This window comes from Amphiura filiformis, chromosome 9 (assembly GCF_039555335.1).
Source record: "Amphiura filiformis chromosome 9, Afil_fr2py, whole genome shotgun sequence".
NCBI classification, from domain to species: domain Eukaryota; kingdom Metazoa; phylum Echinodermata; class Ophiuroidea; order Amphilepidida; family Amphiuridae; genus Amphiura; species Amphiura filiformis.
This window is the reverse complement of record NC_092636.1, coordinates 42085141-42112701: the sequence shown is the minus strand read 5'-3', so window position 1 is coordinate 42112701 and position 27561 is coordinate 42085141. Positions and strand designations below refer to the sequence as shown.

At 36.4% G+C, this 27561-nt stretch overlaps 1 protein-coding gene across 2 annotated transcripts; it reads left to right on the top strand.

The window, feature by feature from the left end:
* LOC140161012 (kynurenine/alpha-aminoadipate aminotransferase, mitochondrial-like) lies at positions 1-26278 on the top strand. 2 transcript variants are annotated; one of them, XM_072184391.1, is made up of 13 exons: positions 1-109; positions 5223-5333; positions 8208-8307; positions 10293-10361; positions 10744-10876; positions 14728-14802; positions 16742-16863; positions 18393-18552; positions 19074-19156; positions 21099-21195; positions 22811-22937; positions 24170-24378; positions 25866-26278. In XM_072184391.1, exons 2-13 carry the CDS (start codon positions 5267-5269, stop codon positions 25914-25916), a joined length of 1293 nt encoding a protein of 430 aa, XP_072040492.1. In that variant the 5' UTR covers positions 1-109; positions 5223-5266; the 3' UTR covers positions 25917-26278. The 2 variants fall into 2 exon arrangements, with proteins under 2 accessions (XP_072040492.1, XP_072040491.1); XM_072184390.1 differs by having other exon boundaries at positions 5220-5333.
* Positions 26279-27561: the final 1283 nt, after the last annotated feature.

Below are 27561 nucleotides of genomic sequence, written 5' to 3'. Positions count from 1 at the left end.
ACATTCAATGGCGCCGTCCTGTTGTGTTTTTGGTTGCAAAATGTCTCGATTGAATCAAGTTGAAATTGAAGTATTTCTGTGAAGTGAAAAGGCGGATATAATTCAAAAGGTAAAAGTTAAGCAGCTGAGGTCCAAACAAATGTACAAACTGTTTCAAATTTCGAGAAAAATTCTCTGCAGAGAGAAGCAGAAGAATCATCAGCCTGAACCCAGCCTCACATGATCACATGCATATGAACACCGCGATGAATGATGCATGCTCATGCTCATCTTACTATAAATAGGGGAATGTTGTATGTATCTATTAGGTATCACAGGGAAACCTCAGTTAACACATTTGTTAGTCAGTCAAAATGGCCTAAACCGGCAATACAAATTTACATTGAAATTAAAAAGAAGCTTTTTAAGAAGGAAACCTTCATAAATATGTTGTCTATACTTCACTTGACCCAAATATATGATTTTTTTTGGTGATGAGAGACTCGCACATGGAATTTCAGAGAGATTTTGATAGCGGTTCCATTAAAAAAAGGTGCTATCGTCATGAGACTAAGATCTAGAAACACCCCCTTAATGCTGTTTTGGGGAATTTTGCTAGCAGATTCTTTTTGATGAAAGTCAATCTTTGACAAGATGTAGTGCCGTACTATTACGCTGACTTTCGTATTCGGCGAGGAGGACGATTTCGACCTCCTCGTTTGTTTACAAACAGAGAGGTAGACAAAGGGTCCTGTCAAACCTGTTCTGCTTGTCCAAATACTCAAGTATCAAAAGGATGGTCCACAATAGAGACTAAATCAGTGATTCACGCAACATGAATAGGGGATTAAAAAACTGTGAAGTAGCACCATGTGCTTCTATTGTCCAATTTGCCATCAAGATTTCGAATGAAAACAGTTCAGACCCAGTACACGATAATGTCAGAAATTAATAATTTGTTCTGGGTCTGATTATTCGGACTAGACAAGATGTAACGTCTTTGCTACGGAAAGTGCTATGACAAAAAGGTTTTCAGTGTTGGCTTTCTTTACTCAAGGGCTTTAATTTGATATATAAAATGATGCAGTTTGATGGCAAATTTGAATTCACCTGGCACACCGACACCGCCTGGCTAATAATTATTTGGTGCAGAAGGGACACTATAATGAATACACGGGATCGATACACATGAATTGCTATGCACGATTTTGATATCAGACGAAAATCTTCTGATACCGGGTTAGAAAATGATGAATATCTCCCGTCATGATTTTTTTTTCTCAAGAAACCAGATTTGGTCTCATAAACTTGGAAATACGTGTTGAACAGATATGATAGTAGCTAGAATGCGCTTTGAAAATTGGCCGTGCGCTTTGAACTCAAAATTTGACCATTTTATATTGCGTTGGTCCTGTTATGGACTACAGCGTGCAGCGTGTAGTACAGCTGCACTCACTGTAGGCAGTATAAAAGTCGATGACCATTGACCTCAATGGGGTATACAAGCTTTATCACGCACAACCAAGATCGATTACCCGGCTATTGTGAGTAGCCTTAGTTATGTCCCTCGACTAATTATTAGTTTAAAAGAGCTTTAAAGGTTTGAACCAAATGGCTAATCGTGGCTGTGGATTTAACCTACCATGGCGATTCCTGCCATGAAGATATAGGGTCGAAGACACTGTGCCTGGGATACTATTAGTTATTAGGTTCAGCGTCGGTATGGTGCGGAAATTATCGTGTGCTGAAGTGTCATACTGGGTGAAGCCAAGGCTGAACCCAGTATGACACTGAGCGCATTTGATAATTCCCCGCACCATACCGACGCTGAACCTAATAACTAATTTATCATACCACTAAGTCATTCTAAATATTGAAATAATCACGCTTTTAAACATTTTAATTGCTTCTAAATAGGAAAAACATTACAAAAAATAGATGACTGTTCCGCGTGATTACAGATTGCGTGCATTTTACGCGCCCGGTTTACGCGAATCGCCTTTATACGCGTACCTCGCCGTACACGCGTATCGGGCTGGCGAAGTACGCTCTCCCTGACTAGATATAAAGCGTAAAATACGCACTCACTGACTAGATACGAAAATATATCAGGTTAGCGGTGTTCTTTGATGTTTCCCTTAGTGGTATGATAACTATATCTATCTATGTATCATGTATAAAGGCTCCGTCAGTTTCGATCCAAATGTCGCCAAATTCATACGGGAGATCGAGGAACTTACCGAGACGGTTATGCGAAAATTTGGTTGAAAACGGTCAAGAATTGGCCTCAACTCAAAATCAGTGAAAATACAAACCGCTCAAACCCAAGGAACGTCCTTTATTATTATAATACTAGTTCTTTGTTATTATTTACCTAATCCTCTTACGCCGTCTTGGCAATGGATGCCTGGATGTTTATGATGGGTTTTGATCGATTGGCTGTCACTCAATTAATATTTAGTTATAATATATTTAGTTATAATTGTTTACAGTTATTTTATAATTTTCAGTGGAGAAATAAGTTTGATAATATTATTAAAAATAACACGATATAAACACGATGAATGTTGTTTTTTTAATGTTTTTTTTGTAATCAATATTATTTTTAAATATTATATTACTACTATTTATTATTTATTATTTATTTATATTATCTATTATTTTTATTTTTATTTATTACTATTATATTATTAAATAATTATTATAAATATTAATCATTATTTTATTATTATTATTATTTATTATTATTACTAGACCTAATATTATTACTATTTATTATTTAATATCACTATCTTATTTTTGAATTTGTAAAAATACAATTAAAAAGTAGGCCTACATTGAATTCATTACAGATTTTTTCTTTATCTTTTTCTTTGTAGTTTTCGTTTATTTGTACAGCTAAGTATAATATATTATTTGTTTATGTTCTTATTTTTGTTAATTTCTTCAGGTAACTTTCATTTATTTATCATTCATGATTTAATTTAAATTTATTTAGATGGTACTGTAGGCTAGCATAGTAGCATGATTTTAATTTTATTTAGTTTGTCATGATTTATTAAAATGACGACTTTGTTTATTATTTTACATGATAAATCTCTAGTACTAATAATTCCTGTATTTTTTTTTTTTTTTTAAATCATAATATCATGATTCATTTTCATTTATAATAAATGTATTTTTATTTATTTTTAAATCTGCTAAAATAATGTCAGCTGACCGCGTGGGTGATGGTACTCAAGTACTTGTAGCTTTTGATACCACGGAATAATCGAAGTCAAGTGGTGACTTCCATATAAGGCTCATATATAATGGACGTTCCCTTGGGTTTGAACGGTTTGTGTGAAAATGTGGTCCGTTGCTATCCAAGGTAAACAAAAAAGGAGTCAGTTACTAAGCTAGCCCTGCGCGTCGCACGGGCGTATCTAATGCCAAGCCGCTCGCATAGCGCAGCGATACCGCTGGGTAACGCAGCACTACGCCATGGCACGCCAGTAAGCGACGCAGAGTCACGTAATGAATTATATTACGGTGAACGACCGTGCGTAATAAATACGGGAAAAAGATGTGTGTTAAAAAGTACAAACAACATGAAGAGGTAGGCCTACTATAAATAAAAAAAAACAAAATAAGGACAAACAGGCTGTACGAGTATGTGGGTTATACTTAGTCACAAAATGAAACCGGAATAAAATAGGCTAAAGAAGGAAAGAAAGAAACTCTTCAGGAAATGTAAGGGGAAAAAGCTACACTAAGATCAGGAAGTTTAAATAAAAAAGCTATTAAACTGAGGACAGAATTAAATAAATAACATGAAAACAGGAAATCACAAGCTATGCAGCAAATAAAAAAGAAGGGAAAAGGGAAATGTAAGAAAGGACAGATTTAGAAAATAACGGGAACGGGATTGAATAAATAAAAAAACATGGTAACGGAAAATCGCAAGCTTAGCAGCAGAATTTAAAATTGGCCCATGTAGAAAAAACTAAAAAGAAAGAAAGAAGTTAAAATGGAAACGTAGGCTTAAGGAGGGTCAGGTTCAGATAAATAAAATTTACCTTTTCAATGATTCTACCTGTTCAGTAATTCCTCCTGTTTTAGTGAACGCCCCCATTTACTCACCTAGTGGGGACCCACGCGTAGCGCGGGTGTCCCGCTAGTATAGTCAAATGCAGCAAACCTTTGACGAGCGCGACTACCGTGATGTTGCAAAGTCGGCGCTAACAACAACGCGTACGGTGCACAGTTCATTCATAAATTTCCACTTGGCAACAACAGATCGCCTCAGCAGCAGGGCTGTCAACTCTCACGCATTAGCCGTGAGTCTCACGCATTTGGTCACTTTCTCACGGTCTCACGCCAAGGTAGTATAATCTCACGCCTAAGTAGTAAATCTCACGCAAAAAGCTGGAAAATGAGTAAAATCTCACGCATCGTCATGAATAATTTGTTGCTCCTATGCCCCCCGCTTTTCACATTCTCGAGCGCCAATAATCATGGTACAAAATGAACATTGAGTCAGCAAATCCCGCACGCCTCTGTCTCACGCCAAGCAATTCCAAAAAGTTGACAGCCCTGCTCAGCAGCCAATCAGAGACAAGTGCGTGCAACGCACTAAATACGCGATGTTGTATCCTTACAATACGCGCTCGTCAAAGGTTTACTGCATTTTAGTATAGTCCTGCCAGTAAGACTTCAGTCTTTATCATAAACATAAATGACATCTACGGACCTGAAGTCTTGCAGCGGTACATAGGGATGCAAGCATCAAGAAATATACCTTGTATTTGTCAGTTTTACCTCAGAGATGCTGTAGACCCTCTACACAGTGTAGAAACATCACAAGACACAATTACGCATTGTCAGTCACGCATGTGACGCTTGTTTTTGGCTTCGCCATGCCTGGGCATGGCTCAGTCGTATGGCACATATTTTGCGCAATAAAAAAAGAAAAGCCTGGTGTATTAATTTTCCAAACAGACATTAAGCATGTTATATGTTTCTAAACCCTGTGGCAAAGGCACCACAAAAATGAAAAACAGGGTCATAGATACAGTTTTGAACAACATCCATGTAAAATGTATTTATTTTCCAAACAGACAGCAGTAAGCTATATAAGGTTTCTCAACGCTGTGACAAAGGCACCACACACTGAACAACAGGTCATAGCTAGATGTTAAGTTTTGAACAACATCCACATAAAATGTATTTATTTTGCATTTTGAATGTTGACAATACAGCAGGTGTGATCAGGTCTTGCCAGGTGTGAGCCAAACAGACAGTCAGCATGCCCTACGTAAGGTTTCTAAACGCTGTGGCTAAGGCCAGGAGACCATCTCCAATTCGACAACTGAGTAAGTTCACACTAATTTAAACATATTTTTTCAAGATATTACCATACTGACGCAAGTATTATGGTCCCACCTTCGAGTTAAGTCCCACCCCTAATATTTCGAAAGAATTTCAGAAATTGTTTTTAAAAAAATTAAATTTTAAATTCGAGTATAGTCCAACTCCCTAATTTTGATATTTTTTAATCTATACTATACTCAAGTCAGTACAGTAAATGAGACTTGCCAGTCTAATCTGACAGAGAATGAACAATTTGTCAGTGTTATCACATATCTCAAAATAAGTAGATCTGGACCAGGAGCCACACACCAGCTCCTGGTCCTGTGATTATCTAGTGAACCAGGAGCCATTTTTACAGAGCTAACAGTCATTTCAATTTCAATTGTACATAGTACAATTAAATACAAAACCTGCTTTGACTACCAGGCTCTATTAAACAAAATGTAGAACCTGAACATGTGGACCAGGAGCCAAAATGTTATGACCATTGGGTAAATGGCTCCGGGGTGCCTGCTCTTTTTTTTTAAGCTTGGTGACATGTTCAGATTTCATGAGTGATGTAACCAGAGTAATGTATAACTTTGGCAATCTATTACACATTAAACAATTTGAATCATTTAATTATTTTATAGTCTTAATAAACGCATCAATTTCTTTTATTCAGGTTTATAATCGATGTCCAATACAATTCACCTAGTCAACAGTTTCCCCGATGTTCAATTCTTGATAAATTTACGATTGACTTTAAATCTGATTTTCACATACGCCACTAACACCAACTGTTATTGCACTCTGTTATGATGGACCATAGAGCTCCTGCTAAAGACAACAAATGGCATTGATTGAAGAGGTTCATCAGGTCTGTTAATTAAAGTAGTATTTCGTGATCCTAACATCCTCTTTTTATGACATTTTTCAGTAGCTATCCAGGAAAAAAGCTTATTTCCAAAATTTCAGTTGATTCCAATTTTGCGTTTGCGAGTTAAGGGGGTACTACACCCATTGATTTTTTTTTTTTTTTTTTTTTTTGTTAAGAAATTACAAAAAAAAATTGGAAAAAGTGGTATGCAAAATGAAGGGGCAAATCTTCTCGTTTTATTGGTGGCATCGGTATCAACGTAGCTTACATGCTTTCATAAGTAGAATCCAAAAGGTGGTACATCACTGATGATTTAAATTCACTTCATTTTGGAAAGCTTACTATCAACGGATTTTGTTAAATTTTGGATATGTGTTGCTAACACATAATTAGGGAAATAAAGTTGATATGTAAAATGGGAATAAGTGGTTCCTGATTTCTTTTATGACTTCATGAACTTGGTGCTCCACAACTATCAAAAAGGAACTGCTTAAAATGCTTCTATTTTCAATGTTGAGCTATATTTTGTATTTTTAACTTGCGACATTATTTCACTGAAACTTAATTAAGCCACAGGTAACAGGTTACCACAACCATACTACAGCAATGTTGAAAAAAATTGTATTTCTTGTCACCTATACCACCATATTGGGTAGCTTTCCGTAAGCTTAACTTTTATGATTTTGGTAACTATTTTATATTTATTTGGGAAATCCATCTCAACTAGGCATTCTAAATTGTACTCACCATTTACATCCCAAGGTATTTTAGTATATCCACCTTGCACTTCTCGATATATATCCCTGAAGACAGAATATCAAAATTATGCCTCATTATGATATCACAGACTCTCACATGTGTATTCAAAATTGATGCTTAAATTTGACCTGAACCAATTGACCTATAACCTGACATACGGTGACCTAATAGCCTTTTCTTCTCCTAACAACACATTATAGTATTAAATTGACTAATGACTATGCATCCATTGTGTAAGTGTTTATTTAATTTATTCAGTGTTATATATTTTGCATGCACCACTAGATTTTCTATAGAGAGTATAACAAAGGATTTAAATGTATTCTATTCATGTACCCTACTTGAACATGTTGAATAGAATAAATTATGGTTTGTTATGAAACACGCATCTGAGTTACTAGGATACAGTAAACAAAAAATATGTAGGGCTAAAATGACTTACTAAAATGGTTTAAAAACACTTTGTATGTAGATATATTTCAGGACATGAGGTGATGAACATATTTATGTACTTCATAAATTTGCAAGAAAAAAAAGAAGAGGGGTACTGATGAAAATCAGGGTATTATTCCCCCTTAAGCATGATTATGTGTATTACACTGCTCCATAGACAATGTGTTGTAATTTCGTTCGGGTATACCAGAACGAAATTCAAATTTCATGATAGCTTTGCCAAACGAATCAAATTTTTTGAACATAAACATTATGTAGCCAGAGGTTTCCAGTGATATAAAAATCTCAACTTTTTTTGAGAAAAGTGGGGGGATGGTGCTGTGGATCACGAAATGCCCTTTTAATTAGCTATTTTTAAGTTCATTTGTCAAGTCCAAATGAAAAACTTGCTGACAATTGCGCCAGAAATCTTCTGACTTCTCAAAGTATTGATGATGTTATTGATCAATCTGGTCAAGGTTCCTGCTCCAAACAGATGGATCAATAACATCATCAACTCTTTGAGAAAGCCGTAAGATTTCTGGCAAAACTGTTAGCAGAAAAAAGTGCTAACAAAAATAGCTAACAAATGGCATTGGTTAAACAAAATGCCAAATAGGCCTCACCATCACCTCAAACATGACCTCAATCTGATTGGGATATTCCATTTATTCTACAGAGGTAAATTTGTGCTCACCCAAAGAAAGAATAAAACTGTATCCTTTTTTTGTAAATTCCACTTGAAAATGGTTGGAAATCTTCCACAATAAGGGGGGGTGTTGTTCAAATGGAATGGCTCATTATTCCTTGTCTATTTTTGTTTCAGCTGAACTTCTACAGAAGAGTCCACCCACTATGATATCTATGGCTACAGGTATGCCTAATGCAGAACAGTTTCCATTTCATGAAGCTTCTTTTACACTAAAGTAAGTAGTACAACTTCTGTGCTTGGAGAAAGTCGATTTGCCCCTATTCACCCTTGATCCGCCATCTTATTACCAAAATGAAGTCCTCCCTGCAAACGCATGTGCAAAAAGTGCATTTTTATTTCTCAAGATTTTCTAGCAATACGTCAGATGGCTTTTGCAAAGCGTACGCGGCAGTTAAAGCACCCGTTTGACGGGCGTACACAAACGCAACACACACTTTGCGGGTACAATCTCATTTTGAGATGACTGTATGATCGGCGAATTCGGTGATGGGGCATTACCAGAAGGATATGGTCAGACTGCCTTCTCAGAAAAACATTTAAAGTGAAACAAGCTTATCCCTTGCAGGGATTTTGACACCCCCCCCCCCCTCCTCTTACAACAGTCAGGTTGGTTATACATGTTATGTCTGGTTGACAAAGGCTTTATTGCACGACATACTGTACCTGTTCCATATCTGTGAAATACTTGTGGAATGAGCTGAAGGAGTTGACACCCATAATTTGCAATTTTATGACAAACAAAAAGTGCATTTTTATTTCATAGTGATTTTTGTAACAAGCTGTTTGCAAGTGCATGAAGAGAGTGGTCATTGAGTGTGGGTGATTAGCACCTCAGTTTTAAATTCAGTTTTAGGCTTGTAGTTTAGAAAATGTTTTCATACAAATGTTTTCATAAAAATTACACATTTTGTTTTTCATAAAATTTACACATTGTGCACAACAAGCATTTGGGTATGTCATGCCAGGGCTAATAATCACAGAATGAACTCTCGTAATGATTCTCGTAACATTTGTTGCGAGAATCAACTTCTTTCATGGAATCAATGTTTTTTAATTCTCACAAACTGGCACGTAATTGAGGCCCTGCATAGATTTATTATCTAGAAATTTTTGGTGGATGTGTATTTGTGCCAAAGGCTCTACTACATAACATAAACCTGGATTCACCCTTTGTGTTTACGGTTTACATCAATGAGTTTACATCAATGAGTCTGTCATAGAGAATGTTGAGAAGTTCAAATACTTAGGTGTTTGGCTGGACCCGTCCCTCACTTGGTCTTCTCACATTGAGAAGATTTCAAGCTCCGCTTTCTAAACGTAATGGTTTGTTAAGAAGGCTGAGAAACATCTTGCCCAAGGAAACTCTCATTCTTTTGTATAAAACGTTCATCATTCCGCAACTTGATTATTGCGATACTGTGTGGGGCAACGCTGCTAAGACATCCCTCAGTAGACTTGATAAACTCCAAAATGCAGCTGGTAGGATCATTCTGGGGCTCCCACGCAGATATCCCACCGAAGTACTTCTCAACAACCTGAAATGGGATAAACTGGATTGCCGCCGTAATTTCCATCTAAATATAATGGTGTACAAAAGCCTTTGTAACCTACTCCCATCACCCCTGTGCAATATATTCCACACAGTTGCTTCGAGTCACAACCACCTGACTAGAGCAGGGTCACAAGGTAATCTGGTCATCCCACTTAGTAAGAGCGAGTCGGCTAAGCGAAAATTTACATCCAGAGGCGTGGTCTCTTTTAATTCATTGCCAACCCAGGTTAAAGTACCATTACCTCATACGCTAGGCCGTTTCAAAGCGATGTGCAATTAAATTATTTAATTATTCAGGTTGTTGCATGATGGTCGGCTGCAGTGTGGACTCTGTCTGCGTGCTGTCTTAGAAGCCTGCCGACATTGCTGCACTGCAGCCGACCAGCACAGATGTGCTTCCTTGGTGTGTTCATATATGATGTTTTTGTTAAATCCATGGTATGTAATTCTTTTGTATGTATTTCATTTGTATTTTTGATGTATTTTGTTTGACCCCTGGGCCAGACTGGAAATCAGTGTGGACCACTGAGTTTGTTCCCCAGGCAAAATAAGATCTAATAAAATAAAATAAAATAAAATAATATTTTGTGTCTATAATATGTTGCCATGGATATTCAATAATATCTTGTGTTATTCATATTTTGCAGAGATGGTAATAAGGTGCACATTTCTCCAAGTGAAATGAAGAATTGTTTACAATATCAAGCAACACCTGGGTAAGTTGTGTGGTGGGTGTGTTCCGTGTGTACATTATATGTGTAAACCGTGGACGTCCACGGTTAATAGCTGTTACAGTGTCTCTAGATCCAAAACGGCATAACCTCAAGACACATAGCCATGTGTAAACATCAGCAAACAAAAACATACATATGAGAACTCTGTGTAATAGCAGAATGTGAACTTTCTTCTGATAGTAAAATCTCAGTTTTGATGAAAAAAATTGGGGGATGAAGCTGTCGATCAAGGCACACCCCTTTAAAAGCTGTATTTTCATTGGCTATTTGGATGATTGTCTAATGTAATTAACCAATCGGAGTACTAGGGTAGTAGTGCCCATGGAGTTAACTGTTATTATAAATTGATTGCTTAAATCCTCAGATTGCCAGAATTACGTTCTTGGTTAAAAACAATGCAGAAAACAATACATAATCCTCCTACGTGGGATTTAAGTGGCAGACCAGAACAGATGGATCTCATGATAACAACAGGGAGTCAGCATGGTATGGCTACAGTAAGTATTAAACTAGCTGATTGGTTGCAAGAAGACAATTATGATTTATTCAGCCAATCAGCAACACTGTAAGAATGGTGGTAGGTTAACCTCATGAGTATTACCTGCTGATTGGTTGCAAAAAGACTATAATGATTTATTCAGCCAATCAGTAACATGGTAAGAATGGTGGTAGGACTGAAGAGGCTTAACCTCATGAGTACTATATACCTGCTGATTGGTTGCAAGAAGACAATTATGATTTATTGAGCCAATCAGCAACATGGTAAGAATGGTGGTAGGGCTGAGGAGGAATTAGCTTAAATATTTTGAAGCTGTATTGTAATTGGTCATTCTGATGAATTTGTTTGCCTAATTAACCAATCGGAAACACTGTAAGCAATACCGTCATAGATTATTAGGGAACTTCCAGTATGTCAGTCTGCTGGAATCTCCTGCTTTGTCCTGAATTACAATTAAAGTAATTGCAGCATATATTAGCCATTATAGTGGTGCATTACGTAGGTGTGCGAGCCAGAAACCACCAATTCACAATTATTGTTTTTAATAAAGGTGGGGATTTGGCTAGTAAGAAACGATATTGCTAGTGCAGAAACAAGTTTCACATAGTAAAGCAGTATGCAGACTTTTTATTAGACGTACAATATTGTATGTAACATATCTACATTATTTAATCTATTGCCATTCTATTTCCAGTAATGTTTAAGTTCTAACGAATGTTTGATGACGTAAAATCGATAATATATATTTCTACCAGATATTATACGTAACATATTATCGATTTTACGTCATCAAACATCAAACATTCGTTAGAACTTAAACATTACTGGAAATAGAATGGCAATAGATTATATAACGTAGATATGTTACATACAATAGTGTACGTCTAATACTCGGAGTCTGCATACTGCTTAAGGGTTGTGTAAAGCTATATCAGGTGGGTAGGGGTAAAAATAAGATTATTGCCATTTTGACCAAAACATGTACGCATTTATGATTTGCCAAACAGAAACTAACAGAATAACACCTAAAAGTATCATTTTTTGATCATTTTGCATAAATACGACTTTCCATGATTTACAAAATGTTTGTACCGGGTGTGCCTGTTGTCAAGTCGATGACAGACACGCGTACCAACCTTGAATAATTTTACTGAATTGTGATGTAACATTCCGTACAGAGGGTATTCAATACGGCGTGACAGAGCCATTATCATTCAAATAAAAGTCTGGCCTCCATAAGGTAACAATAAAACAGGTAATAGGTATGACTGGTCGTGGAATCGATCTAGAAACCTGTCTCGCTGTCATCTTAAGCTACAGGGTGTCACTTGCATTTATTATGGAGTGCAGAATTAACCATCCATTTGTTGCCGAAATGAGTAACATGTAATTGTGGACATAGCTTGTTCTTATTTATTATTTATTTATTTACAACATGTTTACCCAGGGTAGCCCGATTCAGCCGAAGCTGGTCTAACACGGGGACCTGCAAAATACATAAAAGGAATATAATTATAGAGAATTACAAAGAATATAATTATACAATTTACAACTCAAGCCATTATTAAAAGATACATTAAAAGAATATAAATCTCAAATACATTTGTACAGTTTGCAATAATTATTAAAACTCACATGCCATTATTAAATGAACATTGATCCATAAAAACATCATATAAAACACATAATAACTCAGTAACATATATATTTCAAGATGTTATTTACATTATACACTATTTAATTAAAACTGGTGAAAATATACATTTTTGTAATACCGTTTAAAAGTTTGCACATTTATTGAGTTTCTAATATCATTTTCAATGTTGTTCCATAATTTTACACCACTGTAACTTGCTCTGTTCTTGCTCTGAGCCCTCGTAATATTGAAAACACATGAAAAAGGTCACTTAATCCAATATCAAGAATTATTCAGTGTTTCAAGCTCTACATCTGTGCCAAATTTGGTGTATCTCCTATGACAACTGTATGATTTCTACACATAATTGCAAAGTAGGCCTACGCGATAGTGATAAAGCAGCAATGTCATGTGCTTATGAAGCCTTTGTGCTGTAAGTTACACACATGCAATTTTTACACATGCAAAACATCCAGTTTTAAGAATATGCAATATCACGCCAAAACGAATGAAGGTTTTGCAATGAAAGTAACACAATAAGTAGGTGACATTTATGCCATTGTGTTTCACGCACCGTACTCAAATTAAATACAATGTTGATTAATGTTTTCAAACACGGTATAGATCATTCTGGAACACCCTGTATCTTAGAACCGTCCTTCAACACAGGTGACAGTGTAATTGTTATATTGTTCCGGTCCATTTATGACATAGCCTTCCTGTTTTAATACACGATGATACAATAAAACATGAGATCGGTTTGAATGGTTGTGGAATCAAACTAGAGACCTGTTCCTTTGTCACATTAATAGACCTGATAAATCAAGCGGAACGATTTCATGACAAATCCTTTCACAGAATTGACCGTGTTTCCAGCGCAGCAGTGTTGGTATTAACTTTGGGCTTCTTATGAATTGATTGTCAATACATTATAGGTATATACATTAAAACTCAAACGGGAGAAAGAATCGCGCATACGCACCTTAGAACATTTTAAACACTGTTTTAAAATTGTATATTACAATTTATTTACATTAACATTGTACCCTAAATAACATGGACATTTGGGTGATATATTGATGTAGTTACGGGCCATATTTAGTGCCGATTTGTCCCAATTTGCTTTCGACTTGCCTGGCAACACTCCATAAAACATGGCTATAATTGAAGACCGAATTAAAAAGACTAGTTTGCGCCTGACGTCAGGGCAAAGGCGAGACGTGATTGGTTACTGACCTGCGCAGTACGGCATTTTTGGTCTGGTTGACAGGACGTCATACGCAAACTAGTCTTTTCAATTCGGTCTTCAATTATAGTCGTGTGAAGAAGCTTGAAGACAGGGGAAGTTGGAGACCCATAAGGAATTATATTAATTTGTTCTCAAACGGAATCATGAAAATAATCGTAAGTAAAAGTAGTTAAATAACATAGCGCTATTAGCTCGCCTATGAACCTTGGTATTCGTTAGTTAACCGGATAAATAACTTTGGCAAAACTGACAAATTTGTACCAAAATTGGCGTTAACTCGTTGCTGTCGAAAATGTACAAAATATGGCTTCCGTGAATCTAAACAAATTGATATTTAAAAATTGGTTATTTGTATTACCATAAATCGAACATGGACATGTAGGATGGTATCTCTAGAAGTCTTTTTGCCTGAAAAATTGGAATTTTGTTGAATTTAGAGTAACAAAATAACATGCGCCAGACAGTGGTCGACGAGAGTGTAAAATCAGGTAGTATTTTGTGTATTGGCGAGCTTCGACCATGCCTTCGTTGCATTCCGAAGTCGCAAATATCTATCATAATTCTTATTTCAAGGTCCTGTAAATACCTCAGCAAAAAGATAGGGTCATCGTCCAACACGGACTGCTCGAAAAAAGTTCACCTATAAAAAACTGCGTGGGCTGTTATGTGTCGTTATATGTACAGGCATATTTGAAGAATTTCCTATCAACTAATAATATTAAGATTGCTAAAATATTAATCTAAAGACTTCATTCTTTCATGTGCACCATAAATTTTGCACCTGAGATAGATATTGCTAGGCAAAATTTCACAGCAAACATGGCAGTTTTCTCCCATTTCGGAGATATTTGAGACAATACAGACCGACCCCTTAAGCCTACAAATTCCATATCATTTTGTGGAGATAGTGCTCACTACTTCCCTCTTGTTCATTCAATATTTTGTGTATTATTTTCCTTTGTAGGTATGTGACATGTTAGTAACACATGGAGATAAAGTACTAACTGCTAATCCGCTGTACTCAGGAACTATTGCAATTGTAAGTATGAATCATCATTATCACAATCAGTCGGAAGTCAGAAATATTGATTTTAAGATATAGCCAAATAAAGGAAATATTTTGTTTTGTTTCCTATTGTTTTAGAAACTTTTTAACTGTTCATATCTTTTGAAATGGTTGTCCAATATCAATTGGGTTTTCTGCAAATTGTAGCTTTGCAAATGCTTGTTACGATCCAAAAAGAAACTGAAAATTGAATATGACCGACTTCTGACTGATTTTGCTTGATCACACCACATATTAGTACAAAAACATATGCCATTGTAACAAACGCTAGACTCTCATTCATCTGTATATTTTTAATTAAGATTTAATTTAAATCTGATCAGCCAGACATACCTATATTTGACGGACGAACCGACGTTGTGACTGAAACTTTCAGTCTTCGGCTGGGTTGTGATGTAAATGACCTTGAGTACTGGTAACTTCCGGTATAGATGACAACGAGCATCGATGGTTTGAGCGAGGTGTGAAAGAGTGATTGGGTGAGGGCTGAGCAACCATCCCTTAACCGCTGTCGAGACATCCAAGCAAAACTTCCTCACGGCTGAGACAGAATCATAAAGGACATTCCTTGTCGATTGTCATCTATACTGGATCATTATCGTATATTACAAAAACATGTGCCATTGTATATAAGTATGGATCATCACAAAAAACTGTGACATGCAAGGCATGCTATATCACATCCAGTCTTCATATAGACATTAAATGTTGAAGTTACACATAACAGTCTGTATTACATGGGCCCAGACGGAAAAAAAAATGGATGATGTCTTTGTCACACTACCGACTCTGCAAGAAATGCTGTGCGCACAAACATCATGCAATCCTATGTTTCTGATGGTATAAAAATCTCATCTAATTTGTTTTGAGTAAGTGGATGGATGAGGTTGTTAATCACGAAGTGCCCCTTTAACAAAAATGAAAAGAGCTCATAGCTATCCCAATATTTACAGAACACACGTTTGACATTCCATGTCACATGTAATGAAAAGTACAGAAAATCTCACCCAATTTGAATGAGCCATTTATATTCATAGAGATACATTGAATTCCGTGATATACACTGTGATATGTACCCAATGTAACAAAAATCGAACAAATGTTTGGCAAAACTTAAATCTAGTGGGCTATTCCAGTTGAAATTCATATGTACCGTGTATGGAAGACATGACGTTAATCTCCCACACAAGGGGTGTAGATTTCAAATGATATAGGTAACTCCATTGGAATTTGCATTCCCTGTGTGGGAGGTTAAGGTCATGTTTTCCACAGGAATGAGAATTTTCAGGCTTTTGCCCGAATTCAGGCAGTTTTGTTGTCCACACATTTTTATGTTTTTAGGCTGTTTTGAACCTTTTTCAGGCAGTTTTCAAAAAAGCCACTCTCATGCTTGATTCCATATGGATTTCAATTGGAATAGCCCATTAAAATTACAGAACAGCCTAAACTGGTATGTTGTCTATCGACTGCAGACGACAAGTTTCAAATTTTGTTTAAAAAATTCAAAAATTTCAGAATTGTACATTTTCATGGCCATATTTAGAATCAGCATGATAAATACATAAAAATGAGTACAAACAAGTATTGATGAGTGAATGTACTTAGTCATCCAGTAGTTTCAAACAGAGTTTTGGAATTGAATCTAATACTGGAACTTACTTTTTTGCAACTTTTGCTACGTTGCGTCTGGAACCACCAGACTTCATCAGGCAACTGAGCCACTGGACTGGTCACGTGATAGACAGCTAGGTATCGTTCCGATGGCCTGGTCCCATACAGTATTGGTTCATTGATTCTTAAGGTAGCTCTTGATATTTTGAGAAAATATCTCAAAACTTGGGACTTTTTATGTTGAAGCATATGGCCAGCATGCATTAAGGTACCTGTTTTTGTCCATTGTATAATTATACAGATGAAGCCTTTAGGAGCCAAGTTCATTGATATAAAGACAGATGCTCATGGTATCATTCCTGAACATTTAAGTGAGGTTATGTCAGCATGGCCAGATAAAGAACAGCCACATCATAGTGACAGGTTAGTCTAATATTAAAGTGAATATATTTGTGGCATTATGTTGTCTGGTTATATGTCCATCACCCTGTCACTCCGTAAGGTACACAATTTTTTTTTTGTCCTATAGCACTATCGGTGCCTAAAGAGGTACCGATGGCACTTTTTATCAGACCCTGAACATTTGTACAGTGCATTTGTTTTTTATTTCAATGAAAAACAATAACACTATGCAAGTGTTAATTATTATGCTAGATACAATGTATTACATCTCCAGGACGTGATGTTAAGAGTCATCGGTACCTAACCGGGCACCGATAGTTCTATAGGACCGAATTGGATGTGGTGCCTAAGTCTGTCTGCCCATTCAAGCTTGTAGAAACAGACAAGTTTCTGTGTTTTGTCAATCGGAGGCCTTACAGCCTTGCTCAATTACCATGGCAACCATGGAAAAAATACCTGTTTTCAAAACTAGGCATTATGGGCTACAATACAATGTCTGATATTTGGAAAAGTTGTGAATAAAATGACATGCCCCAAATTTTCCCAATCCCCTCCCCTTAATATGTCACAGGCAGAGCCACTGAGAATAGGGGAAACTATTTTCACCTACCACCTGAACCCTGAAAACACCATGTAGTATTTGTTTTATTACACCTCATACATAATATTACATATTACCTTTAATAAACTGCTCAGCGAAACACTTTTTTTGTGGACACTGCCATTTTTGTTGTTGCTATAATAAATTTGTTATTCCAGTTTATCATACGGAGAGCCATGATACAATATAAAATGCCAAGTCCTACTTCGCGGATCGAAAAACATGCTTACGATTACGAAAGGGAGTACAAACTTTTGTCTCTAAGGATGATGATAGGGGGAAAAACTATCGACCGGTAAGATATGTCTTACTGGGGATAGGTCAATCTACTTGGGTTGTGTCAAGATGCAATTGACCAATGAATTGGTGTCATTCTCTCATGAATATGTATGAGGTGTAATAATAGATAATACCATTTTTCACCCTGATATGGCAGTGATGTCAGTGCCCATTTCATTGATCGCGCCTTCAAATCACCAGTGTTTGCTCAAAGCGCTGGTGTACACACACCCACACGCAATTAAAGACTCTGCATACATGTACATGCGTGCACAAACAGCTGTTTCAGCGCATTGACATCACTGCCACATTAAGGTGAAAAATGGTATAGATGGCCCAGGGCTGGGGAAGTTATCTGCACCAAAAAAGTATCAAAACACTTAACAAAAGCCATATCTTAAAGACACTAAATCTAAATTGCAAAATAAAATAGTCGCTAGATGGAGAATTTCGTTTGGCGTACTTTGATACCTTATTCAGCACTATGGGATTTTATTCCACTAATGTACATGTATACTTATTTGAATCATGTTTCAAAAGCGACAAATTTAGATATTTCCTCCTTCAAGGCGATTTCTACTGGGATCAACACTGATTATGTATGTATATATGCCAAGAATACTGAAACTCAGTTTTTGTTTATGATTTTTACCTGTTTGTTTGGTTTCAGTGTGAATATACCCAAGCTACTTTATTGTGTACCCAATGGAGACAATCCAACAGGAGCTGGACTGACATATGAAAGAAAAGCGAAGATATATGCGATTGCCAGGCGATACAACCTTCTTATACTTGAAGATGATCCATATTATTTCTTACAATTTAATAAGGTAAGGTATTGCCTTTGTTACAGTGTCCTTGATTGGTTAATTACATGATATAGTCATCTGAGTTACCAATCAAAACATATGAGAACAAAGAGAAAATCTATACGATTGCCAGACAATGCAACCATCTTATATCCGTTCTTACAATTTAATAAAGTAAAGTATTGTCTCTATTACAGTGTCCTTGATTGGTTAATTACATGATATAATCATCTGAGTTACCAATCAAAATACAGCTTTATTCCCATGGCCACTACTTTCTTTCTTACAGTGCCTCTGATTGGTTAATTACATGATATAATCATCTGATTAACCAATCAAAATACAGCTTTGATCCCATGGGTACTACTGTCTTTCTTACAGTGCCTCTGAATATTTAATTACATGATTTGTCATCTGAGTAACTTTTAGATCTCTTAACACTTTTAAGCTTATTCTAATTAGCTCAATATATGTAGTTTTCTATTTATGGATGTGAAATTCTTTTGACTTCAGCATTTTTATATTTTCATTGTATGTTGCAGCCAAGAGGGCGTAGTTTTCTATCTATGGATGTGGATGGAAGAGTGTTAAGGTTTGACTCCTTCTCAAAGATGCTTTCAGCAGGGTAAGTCTCTTATGTGTATGCCCCAATATTGAACCTTGGGGCACCCCTATATGTCCCTTGTTTGATGCAGCCAAGAGGGCGTAGTTTTCTATCTATGGATGTGGATGGAAGAATGTTAAGGTTTGACTCCTTCTCAAAGATGCTATCTGCAGGGTAAGTCTCTTATGTATAGGCCCCAATATTGAACCCTGGGGCACCCCTGTATGTCCCTTGTTTGATGCAGCCAAGAGGGCGTAGTTTTCTATCTATGGATGTGGATGGAATAGTGCTAAGGTTTGATTCCTTCTCAAAGATACTATCAGCAGGGTAAGTCTCTTATGTGTAGGCCCCAATATTGAACCTTGGGGCACCCCTGTATGTCCCTTGTTTGATGCAGCCAAGAGGGTGTAGTGTTCTATCTATGGATGTGGATGGAAGAGTGCTAAGGTTTGACTCCTTCTCAAAGATGCTATCTGCAGGGTAAGTCTCTTATGTGTAGGCCCCAATATTGAACCCTGGGCCACCCCTGTATGTCCCTTGTTTGATGCAGCCAAGAGGGTGTAGTGTTCTATCTATGGATGTGGATGGAAGAGTGCTAAGGTTTGACTCCTTCTCAAAGATGCTATCTGCAGGGTAAGTCTCTTATGTATAGGCCCCAATATTGAACCCTGGGGCACCCCTGTATGTCCCTTGTTTGATGCAGCCAAGAGGGCGTAGTTTTCTATCTATGGATGTGGATGGAATAGTGCTAAGGTTTGATTCCTTCTCAAAGATACTATCAGCAGGGTAAGTCTCTTATGTGTAGGCCCCAATATTGAACCTTGGGGCACCCCTGTATGTCCCTTGTTTGATGCAGCCAAGAGGGTGTAGTGTTCTATCTATGGATGTGGATGGAATAGTGCTAAGGTTTGACTCCTTCTCAAAGATGCTATCTGCAGGGTAAGTCTCTTATGTGTAGGCCCCAATATTGAACCCTGGGCCACCCCTGTATGTCCCTTGTTTGATGCAGCCAAGAGGGTGTAGTGTTCTATCTATGGATGTGGATGGAATAGTGCTAAGGTTTGACTCCTTCTCAAAGATGCTATCTGCAGGGTAAGTCTCTTATGTATAGGCCCCAATATTGAACCCTGGGGCACCCCTGTATGTCCCTTGTTTGGTGCAGCCAAGAGGGTGTAGTGTTCTATCTATGGATGTGGATGGAATAGTGCTAAGGTTTGACTCCTTCTCAAAGATGCTATCTGCAGGGTAAGTCTCTTATGTGTAGGCCCCAATATTGAACCTTGGGGCACCCCTGTATGTCCCTTGTTTGATGCAGCCAAGAGGGTGTAGTGTTCTATCTATGGATGTGGATGGAAGAGTGCTAAGGTTTGACTCCTTTTCAAAGATGCTATCTGCAGGGTAAGTCTCTTATGTGTAGGCCCCAATATTGAACCCTGGGGCACCCCTGTATGTCCCTTGTTTGATGCAGCCAAGAGGGTGTAGTGTTCTATCTATGGATGTGGATGGAATAGTACTAATGTTTGACTCCTTCTCAAAGATGCTTTCTGCCGGATACATGTAAGTCTCTTATGTGTATGCCCCAATATTGAACCAATTTATACTGTACGAGAATTTGACCCCTGAGAAGAAACTTGGGTTTGATCTGGATCAGTGATTGTACAACAAATGATGGACTAGCAAGAAAGCAATTGGAGGGGATTCCAGTTAAAATCCATCCACCCCCCTATGGAAGACATTACCTTAATCTTCCACACTCCCTTCCACACAGGGAGTGTAAAGTTCATGGGGTTACCTGAATAAGTGACTCCATTCGAAATCCACACCCCCTGTGTGGAAGATTAAGTGTCTTCCATAGGGGGTGTATGAACTTCAACTGGAATCCCCTCCAATTGGCAAGAGAGTTAAAATATAGTGACATTTCTAACATAGCTTTCTTGCATTATTCTTCTTAAATACCATACAGTATTCGAGTTGGATTTGTGACGGGCCCTAAAGCTTTGCTTGAGAAAGTCAACTATAATCTACAAGCATCTGTGTTACATACAAGTGCTGTATCACAGGTAGGCATAACCAATATATGCCAGGGGGTATTCAACCCAGCAAACACAAAAATGTTCATAAAACGTTTATTCAAAATTATTACTAGAGTTCTCTTAGCAAATCCAGGTACTCACAATTAGTAGTGACGTTTTGCAACCTTACTGGCTGGTTGCTTCTTGACTGAGCTGTATACAGTACTAGCACTTGCTGTCTTAGCTGTAGTGTTGCCAGTTGATTTTCCTGGATAAGCTGGTTGTATGCATGACTGAGAAAATAAGCTGCGCCCCCTCATTGTTCATAGAGGCAACTTGCAACACTACAGCTAAGACAGCAAGTGCTAGTACTGGATACAGCTCAGTCAAGAAGAAGCAACCAGCCAGTAAGGTTGCGAAACGTCACTACTAAATGTGAGTACCTGGATTTGCTAAGAGAACTCTAGTAATAATTTATATAGACAATCCTGATGAATCTCTTCAATGTTTATTCAAAATGTTTTAATAACATTTAAATGTCGGGCTATATACAGGTCGTGAAAACATTTTTTGTCAAAATATTTTGTCAACACTTAAATAACATTCTGTTTTGAATGTTTTGCATCAGGTTTATAAAAATTTTGTTTTTATACCCTTTATATAACCCAACATTTAAACGTTTTCTGTAAAACATTTTGTATTTGGTGGGAAGTTTGGTTTGTGTAGGGATATGCCACTGATAATTTGAAAGTGGACCCATCTATATACCAATTATTTGGTCAAGAAATTCGGATGCACCACTATGCCAGAAGTCACATTCTTTTGGCCAAATTTAATGCAGATTGCCCAAATGTGGACAATTTTGGTTATAGTTAGGCAAAATTGGGCTATTATTCAGAAACAATTTGGGGAAAATGACCCAACCCATGACCAGAAAGGGGTCATTTTCACCAAATGGCTGAAAATGAGACCCATGTTTGTGGCACATCCTGTATTGTCATTTATACTGACCCCTTCTCCCCCTCTGGGTCGATAATGCTTTCTATTTGGATGTCAAAGTTACAATGGGTGCAATTTATTCTGAGATTGCAAAAAAATAATTTAAAAAAAGTAAAAATTAAAAAAAGTTCCAAGGCCTTTATCATAAGCAATTTACAGCTTAAAAGGTTAACAGCACATCTGGATTTATTCATAAAGTGTTACACAAGTTCAGCATTTTATGGCATAACATAATCCATGATAATAAAAGTGTCTGACTCGCCACGGTCCTGACCATCTAAAAGAACATTGTGATATGTAAGGACAAGGTTACCTGCCCAAATCCTAGTATAAACATTTAGTAATTGTTCGTATTTAATTCCTACAGAAACCTGCCAGTTGACCAGGCCAACGATTGTGGACCTTTAAAAAGCGTGTGCAAAAAAGAAAAAAAAGAAATGCCGACCGACTTACCCTAATTTTTTTTATGTTACTCTAATCAACCCATTTTTTTTAGGCCCTACCTTGCATTTGGTTACAATACAGTAGGTAATCCTCACATGATCTTGGTTTCGCATGTTTATCCCTCTGGCTTTAAGCCATAAAGGACTGATTACAAACCGATGTATATTTTATCATCAAACTTGTTTCTTTTATTCTTTCTTTTCTTATTTTGTCTATTTAGATGATTGTATACAAACTATTAGAACATTGGGGTTTGGAAGAATTCCTCCGTCATACAGAAGAAGTGTCGGATTTTTATCAGGGAAGAAAAGATGTTTTGTTAGCTGCTGCTAATGAGCATTTACAAGGTAAAAGTTTTATTTAATGTCCAAAAATATGCAGTTTTCATGACAGTACGAAATTCTGGAGGAGTCACACCTCTTGGTGATAGTGTCTTGATGCTTCTGACTCTTCCAGGCTATTTTTTTTTGTTTCCTTTTGTCTATATTTTGTAACTTTACTTTGCTGTTTGATGTTTTTTAGCCGAATTTGTAAAGTAAAATAAAAATTAAATTGGACTTATATGGGGAAATAAACTCAGTCTGTTGGACTCTCAATTACAATGGCTGCATATAAAATCACTCAGTGAACTTCATTTGAGATCCAACAATTTTTATCAAAAATTCTGAAAAGGTTTACAAGATTACAAAATTCCAAACGCTTTAATTTAGCGTAATACGGAGATAGATGTAAAGCTGAATTGAGCATGTAGTGCCAAGGGAATTGAGGTGGAATTGTAATTACCGTATTGTTTGTAATAAACGCCTCAGGGGCGTTGCATTTTTCCAAAAGGGGGGCGTTTATTGAAGGTGAATTGTCAGTGAAAAATTTTTTTAATCGGGTTGAATTTCCCGATGGTGCTCCTGTAGAAAGAAGGGATGTACGACTATACTAATATAGTATTATGGCGATGTCCATGGAAAATATCATTTTCAAAATTACACCCGTAAGTGCATCATCAAGCAAGAATCTGGTGAAATTCTACCATAATTAGGCAATGGGATGGATGGAAGTTTGAGTCATAATAGGTTTTGTCCATGCAATTTACCGATCGTCACTGACAAGACTGACTGATTGATGCAAGTTTTAAGCTTACTCACATATAGCATGGAAATGTTTGCATTTTTGTCAATTTTTCACAGAAAAATTGGAGGGGGGCGTTTATTTCAAACAATACGGTATCTATGGTTGTTTTCTTCTAGATTCCTGATTTATTCCGTATTTACCAGTATATATATAAAACTCTATTGTGATTGGTTACTCAGATAGAGGCACTGTTAGAAAGGCAATAGTGCCCATATGGTTAACATATGTTCCCTTATAGATAGCTCGGATGGTAGAGCTGTGAAGCCACTTCCCAGAGGTCCTTGGTTTGAATCACAGTTCGACATTATTTTCATTTGCTTCTGTGTACCATTCAGGGCTAGCAAAATGGCATGATTAAACTTAAAATGTGTAAGATTTGAAAGCTCTATTGTAATTGGTTGCTCTGATAGCTATATCATGGAATTAACCAATCAGCTTCTGTTTACCATTTCAGGGCTTGCAGAATGGCATGAACCATCAGGTGGTATGTTTTTCTGGCTCAAACTCCTAGGCATAAAAGACTCACATGACTTGATAATGAACAAAGCCAGAGAGAAAGAGGTACTTTTTGTACCTGGCAGTGCTTTTACAGCTCATAAAGATGAGAAATCGCAGTATGTGAGGGCGTGCTACTCCTTGGCCACTGACGAACAGATGTTTGAGGTGAGTGTCAAGTAGGCCTGCATTGTTTATTTGTTTTTTCAAATATTTCATAAAATGATTGGTACCTATCAGTTTTTGTTAATAATGGATGAGTCTGACACATCAAAATTCAACATACTGTAAGATCCAAATAATTTGTAAAGGGTTCACAAAAAATAACTCCCCCCTTAAAATTACAAAACATTTCTTTGCATAACTTGACATACATTTCGTTGATTTGAAAAATTTAAAAACCTGTGGATAAAGGAATAATTTTCCTACCCTCCCAAAGTTCTTTTTTAAACAAATTCTTTTTGCTTTGGCCAAAAATAATCACATTTTCCAAAAATGATGCTTTCAGAAAAAGTTGCACTTTTCCACATCCTATACATGTAGTGTACAAAAACATTCTCGATATCAATGTTTTGATTGATTTAATGGTGTTTTTGTCTTCTTTAGTTTTTATGTATACGATAACCCAGTCACCCATGCAATCATATTATATAAAACAATGATTCATTGACATTGTACGGGGTATTTTTAGAAGGTTTTATTGAGCCGGTGTTTCAAAAATGGTAAAAGCAATTTAGGAGTTACAAAACATTTCTTTGCATAACTTGACATTCATTTTATTGATTTGAAAAATTTATAAGCCTGTGAATAAAGTCATCTTTTTGCTACCATACCAAAGTTATACCTTCTCAAAATCTCGTTGATTTGGTAAAAAATAATCACATTTTTCAAAAATGATGCTTTAAAAAATTGCACTTTTCAACATCCCATACATGAAATGTACAAAACTTTCTCGATATCAATGTTATGATTGATTTAATTGGGGTTTTTTCCTTCACCATTCTGTCTCTGATCCCTTAGTCACCCATGCAACCATCATGTAGTGCAAAATAATGATTCGTTGAAGCTAATTTTGACATAAATGGGGATGTTGAAAAGTGCAACTTTTTCTGAAAGCATAATTTTTGGAAAATGTGATTATTTTTAGATGAACAAACTTTGGGAGGGTAAAAAAACGATTACTTTATTTACAGGTTTTTAAATTTTTCAAATCAACGAAATATATGTCAAGTTATGCAAAGAAATGTTTTGTAATTTTAGGGGGGAGTTATTTTTTGTGAACCCTTTAGATTAATTGTATAACAAGTCATTAACTATACATTCTGGACATTCTAAGAGTATTCAATGTTGCATTTGGAATAAGCAGGGTTTTCTATAAACATAAAAATTGATGGGTACCAGTATACACCAGGCTCAAAAAGAAACTTGTCAGTTATATTCATCGTTGCTGTTCAATAACTTGATAATTTTGGATTATTCTGAAAGTTTCTTTTTGTGCCTGGTGTATTTTGATACAGCTTAGATGTATGAATCAATGCACATTAAAATATGCAAATGTCTAACATTGAAAAAGAAAGTGTATGTTTGATTTGTTAAAATGATGAAAAATTGTATCATATATGAATTTCTAAATTGTCATTTTTGTTTGTTCTCAGGGCATGAGAAGACTAGCAGAACTCATTAAAGAACACCAAGGGAAGCTGTGACCTTTGCATGACCTTTGGTCAGTGTGTATACAACTCAGAAAAACAGAATGCTTGCCTAACCTAAAGTATTAAGAATACTGATGAAATTTGCAGACTGGATTGCTGTGGTATGAATGGGCTTTGTTGCAAGCGGATGCACTCTAGCTACATGTAATAGTGTTGAATTCCATCTACATGCAGTCATGCATATATGCCTCTAACCGAGTCTTTTTTAAGCAGTGCCTATATAAGGGAACAAATGAAGAGCTTTGTTTCAAAACCCCTTACATCCACTTTTGGCCGAAATTGAGTTATTGGCATAATATTATAGTGTGGGTAAAAATACACATTTTGGTGATTGTTTGACCTTCATACTACCTTCCCTTCCGAGTTATCGCATATTTCCCGTTTGGGAAATCTTAGGGAATTTCCGGAAATCTGAACTTAAAATGATATAGACTTGTTTTGTTTTAATTTTTTGATGTATAATGGTAGCCTGGAATGTTCTGTACCTATTAAAACCAAAAGGAACTGTTTTTGGGTCACTATGTTTGAAAAAAATCATTTTAATTAACAAAAGGTGTAGCTTCGGAAATACCCAAAAAATGCCATTTTCCCAAATGTAATTAAAAATTAAGTCAAGTTACATAATGTAGTGCAAACAAATGGGCTCAAATTTGATTGCAAAGGTGGATTCTAGAAAAGGGGTAAATTTATTTTGTTGCAAAACCCCTTACATCCACAAAAGGTGCGATATAAAAGAAACAATAAAATAAATAGGAAGGCTTGAAAATTGTCCCAAACCTATTCTTTTAGTTTCTATTCATCAACACGTTATCCAACCCCAAATTGAATCAAATCGAACAAGTAATACTTGCACAATTAAAAAAAGCTGTTTTTCAAAAGGGGTTTTGAAACAAAGCTCTTCAAATACATGTTATTAATTAAAGAATGAGACGAAAGGCAGACACCCTCCACAAAAACATTTGGGAGTTTGAGCAACTATATTACTGATACAGGTGGCTTTACAAGCATGTTCTTTTGTAAGACCAATCTATTGTAATTGTTTTTTAGTTTTGATTTTTTTTTTTTTGCGGAGAGTGTCTGCCTTTCATCTCTTTCATCAAAAAAAATCCTCATTTAGTGGCATATGCTTGTAGATGGAATTTTATGGTGTATCATTTATGGAATCTTGCATAAGGTACAATCTGATGTGGTATGAATGACCTTTGTTCCAAGTGGATTACATTGGCCACATGTTATATATCATCTATGGAATATTGCATCCGGTGTAATATGTAGACCTGTGCTTCATCATCCTCTCTCTGCAACTGGCAGTTAACTTAGGGAGTGTTCATAAATACTTTGGTGGGGGATTGGAAAATATGGGAGGATCAAAATTCTGTCCTTAATTGGGGGGATCAAAAAAATTTGAGGGTAAAAGTCGGGGGGTAAAATGTGCGACAAGGCATGCACATTCCAAATTGTGTGCGCGCTATACGCGCAAAGAATGTTAATAATGTACGACAAGGCATGAACAATGTTAAATGTTCAATTGTGTACGCTCAAGCTTCAAATCAACAAAATTTGCACACTTTACAATTAGGGTGTAACACTATGACTACAATGAACTCCAAACAGTCATTTTTAGCTAATGAGTTAATAA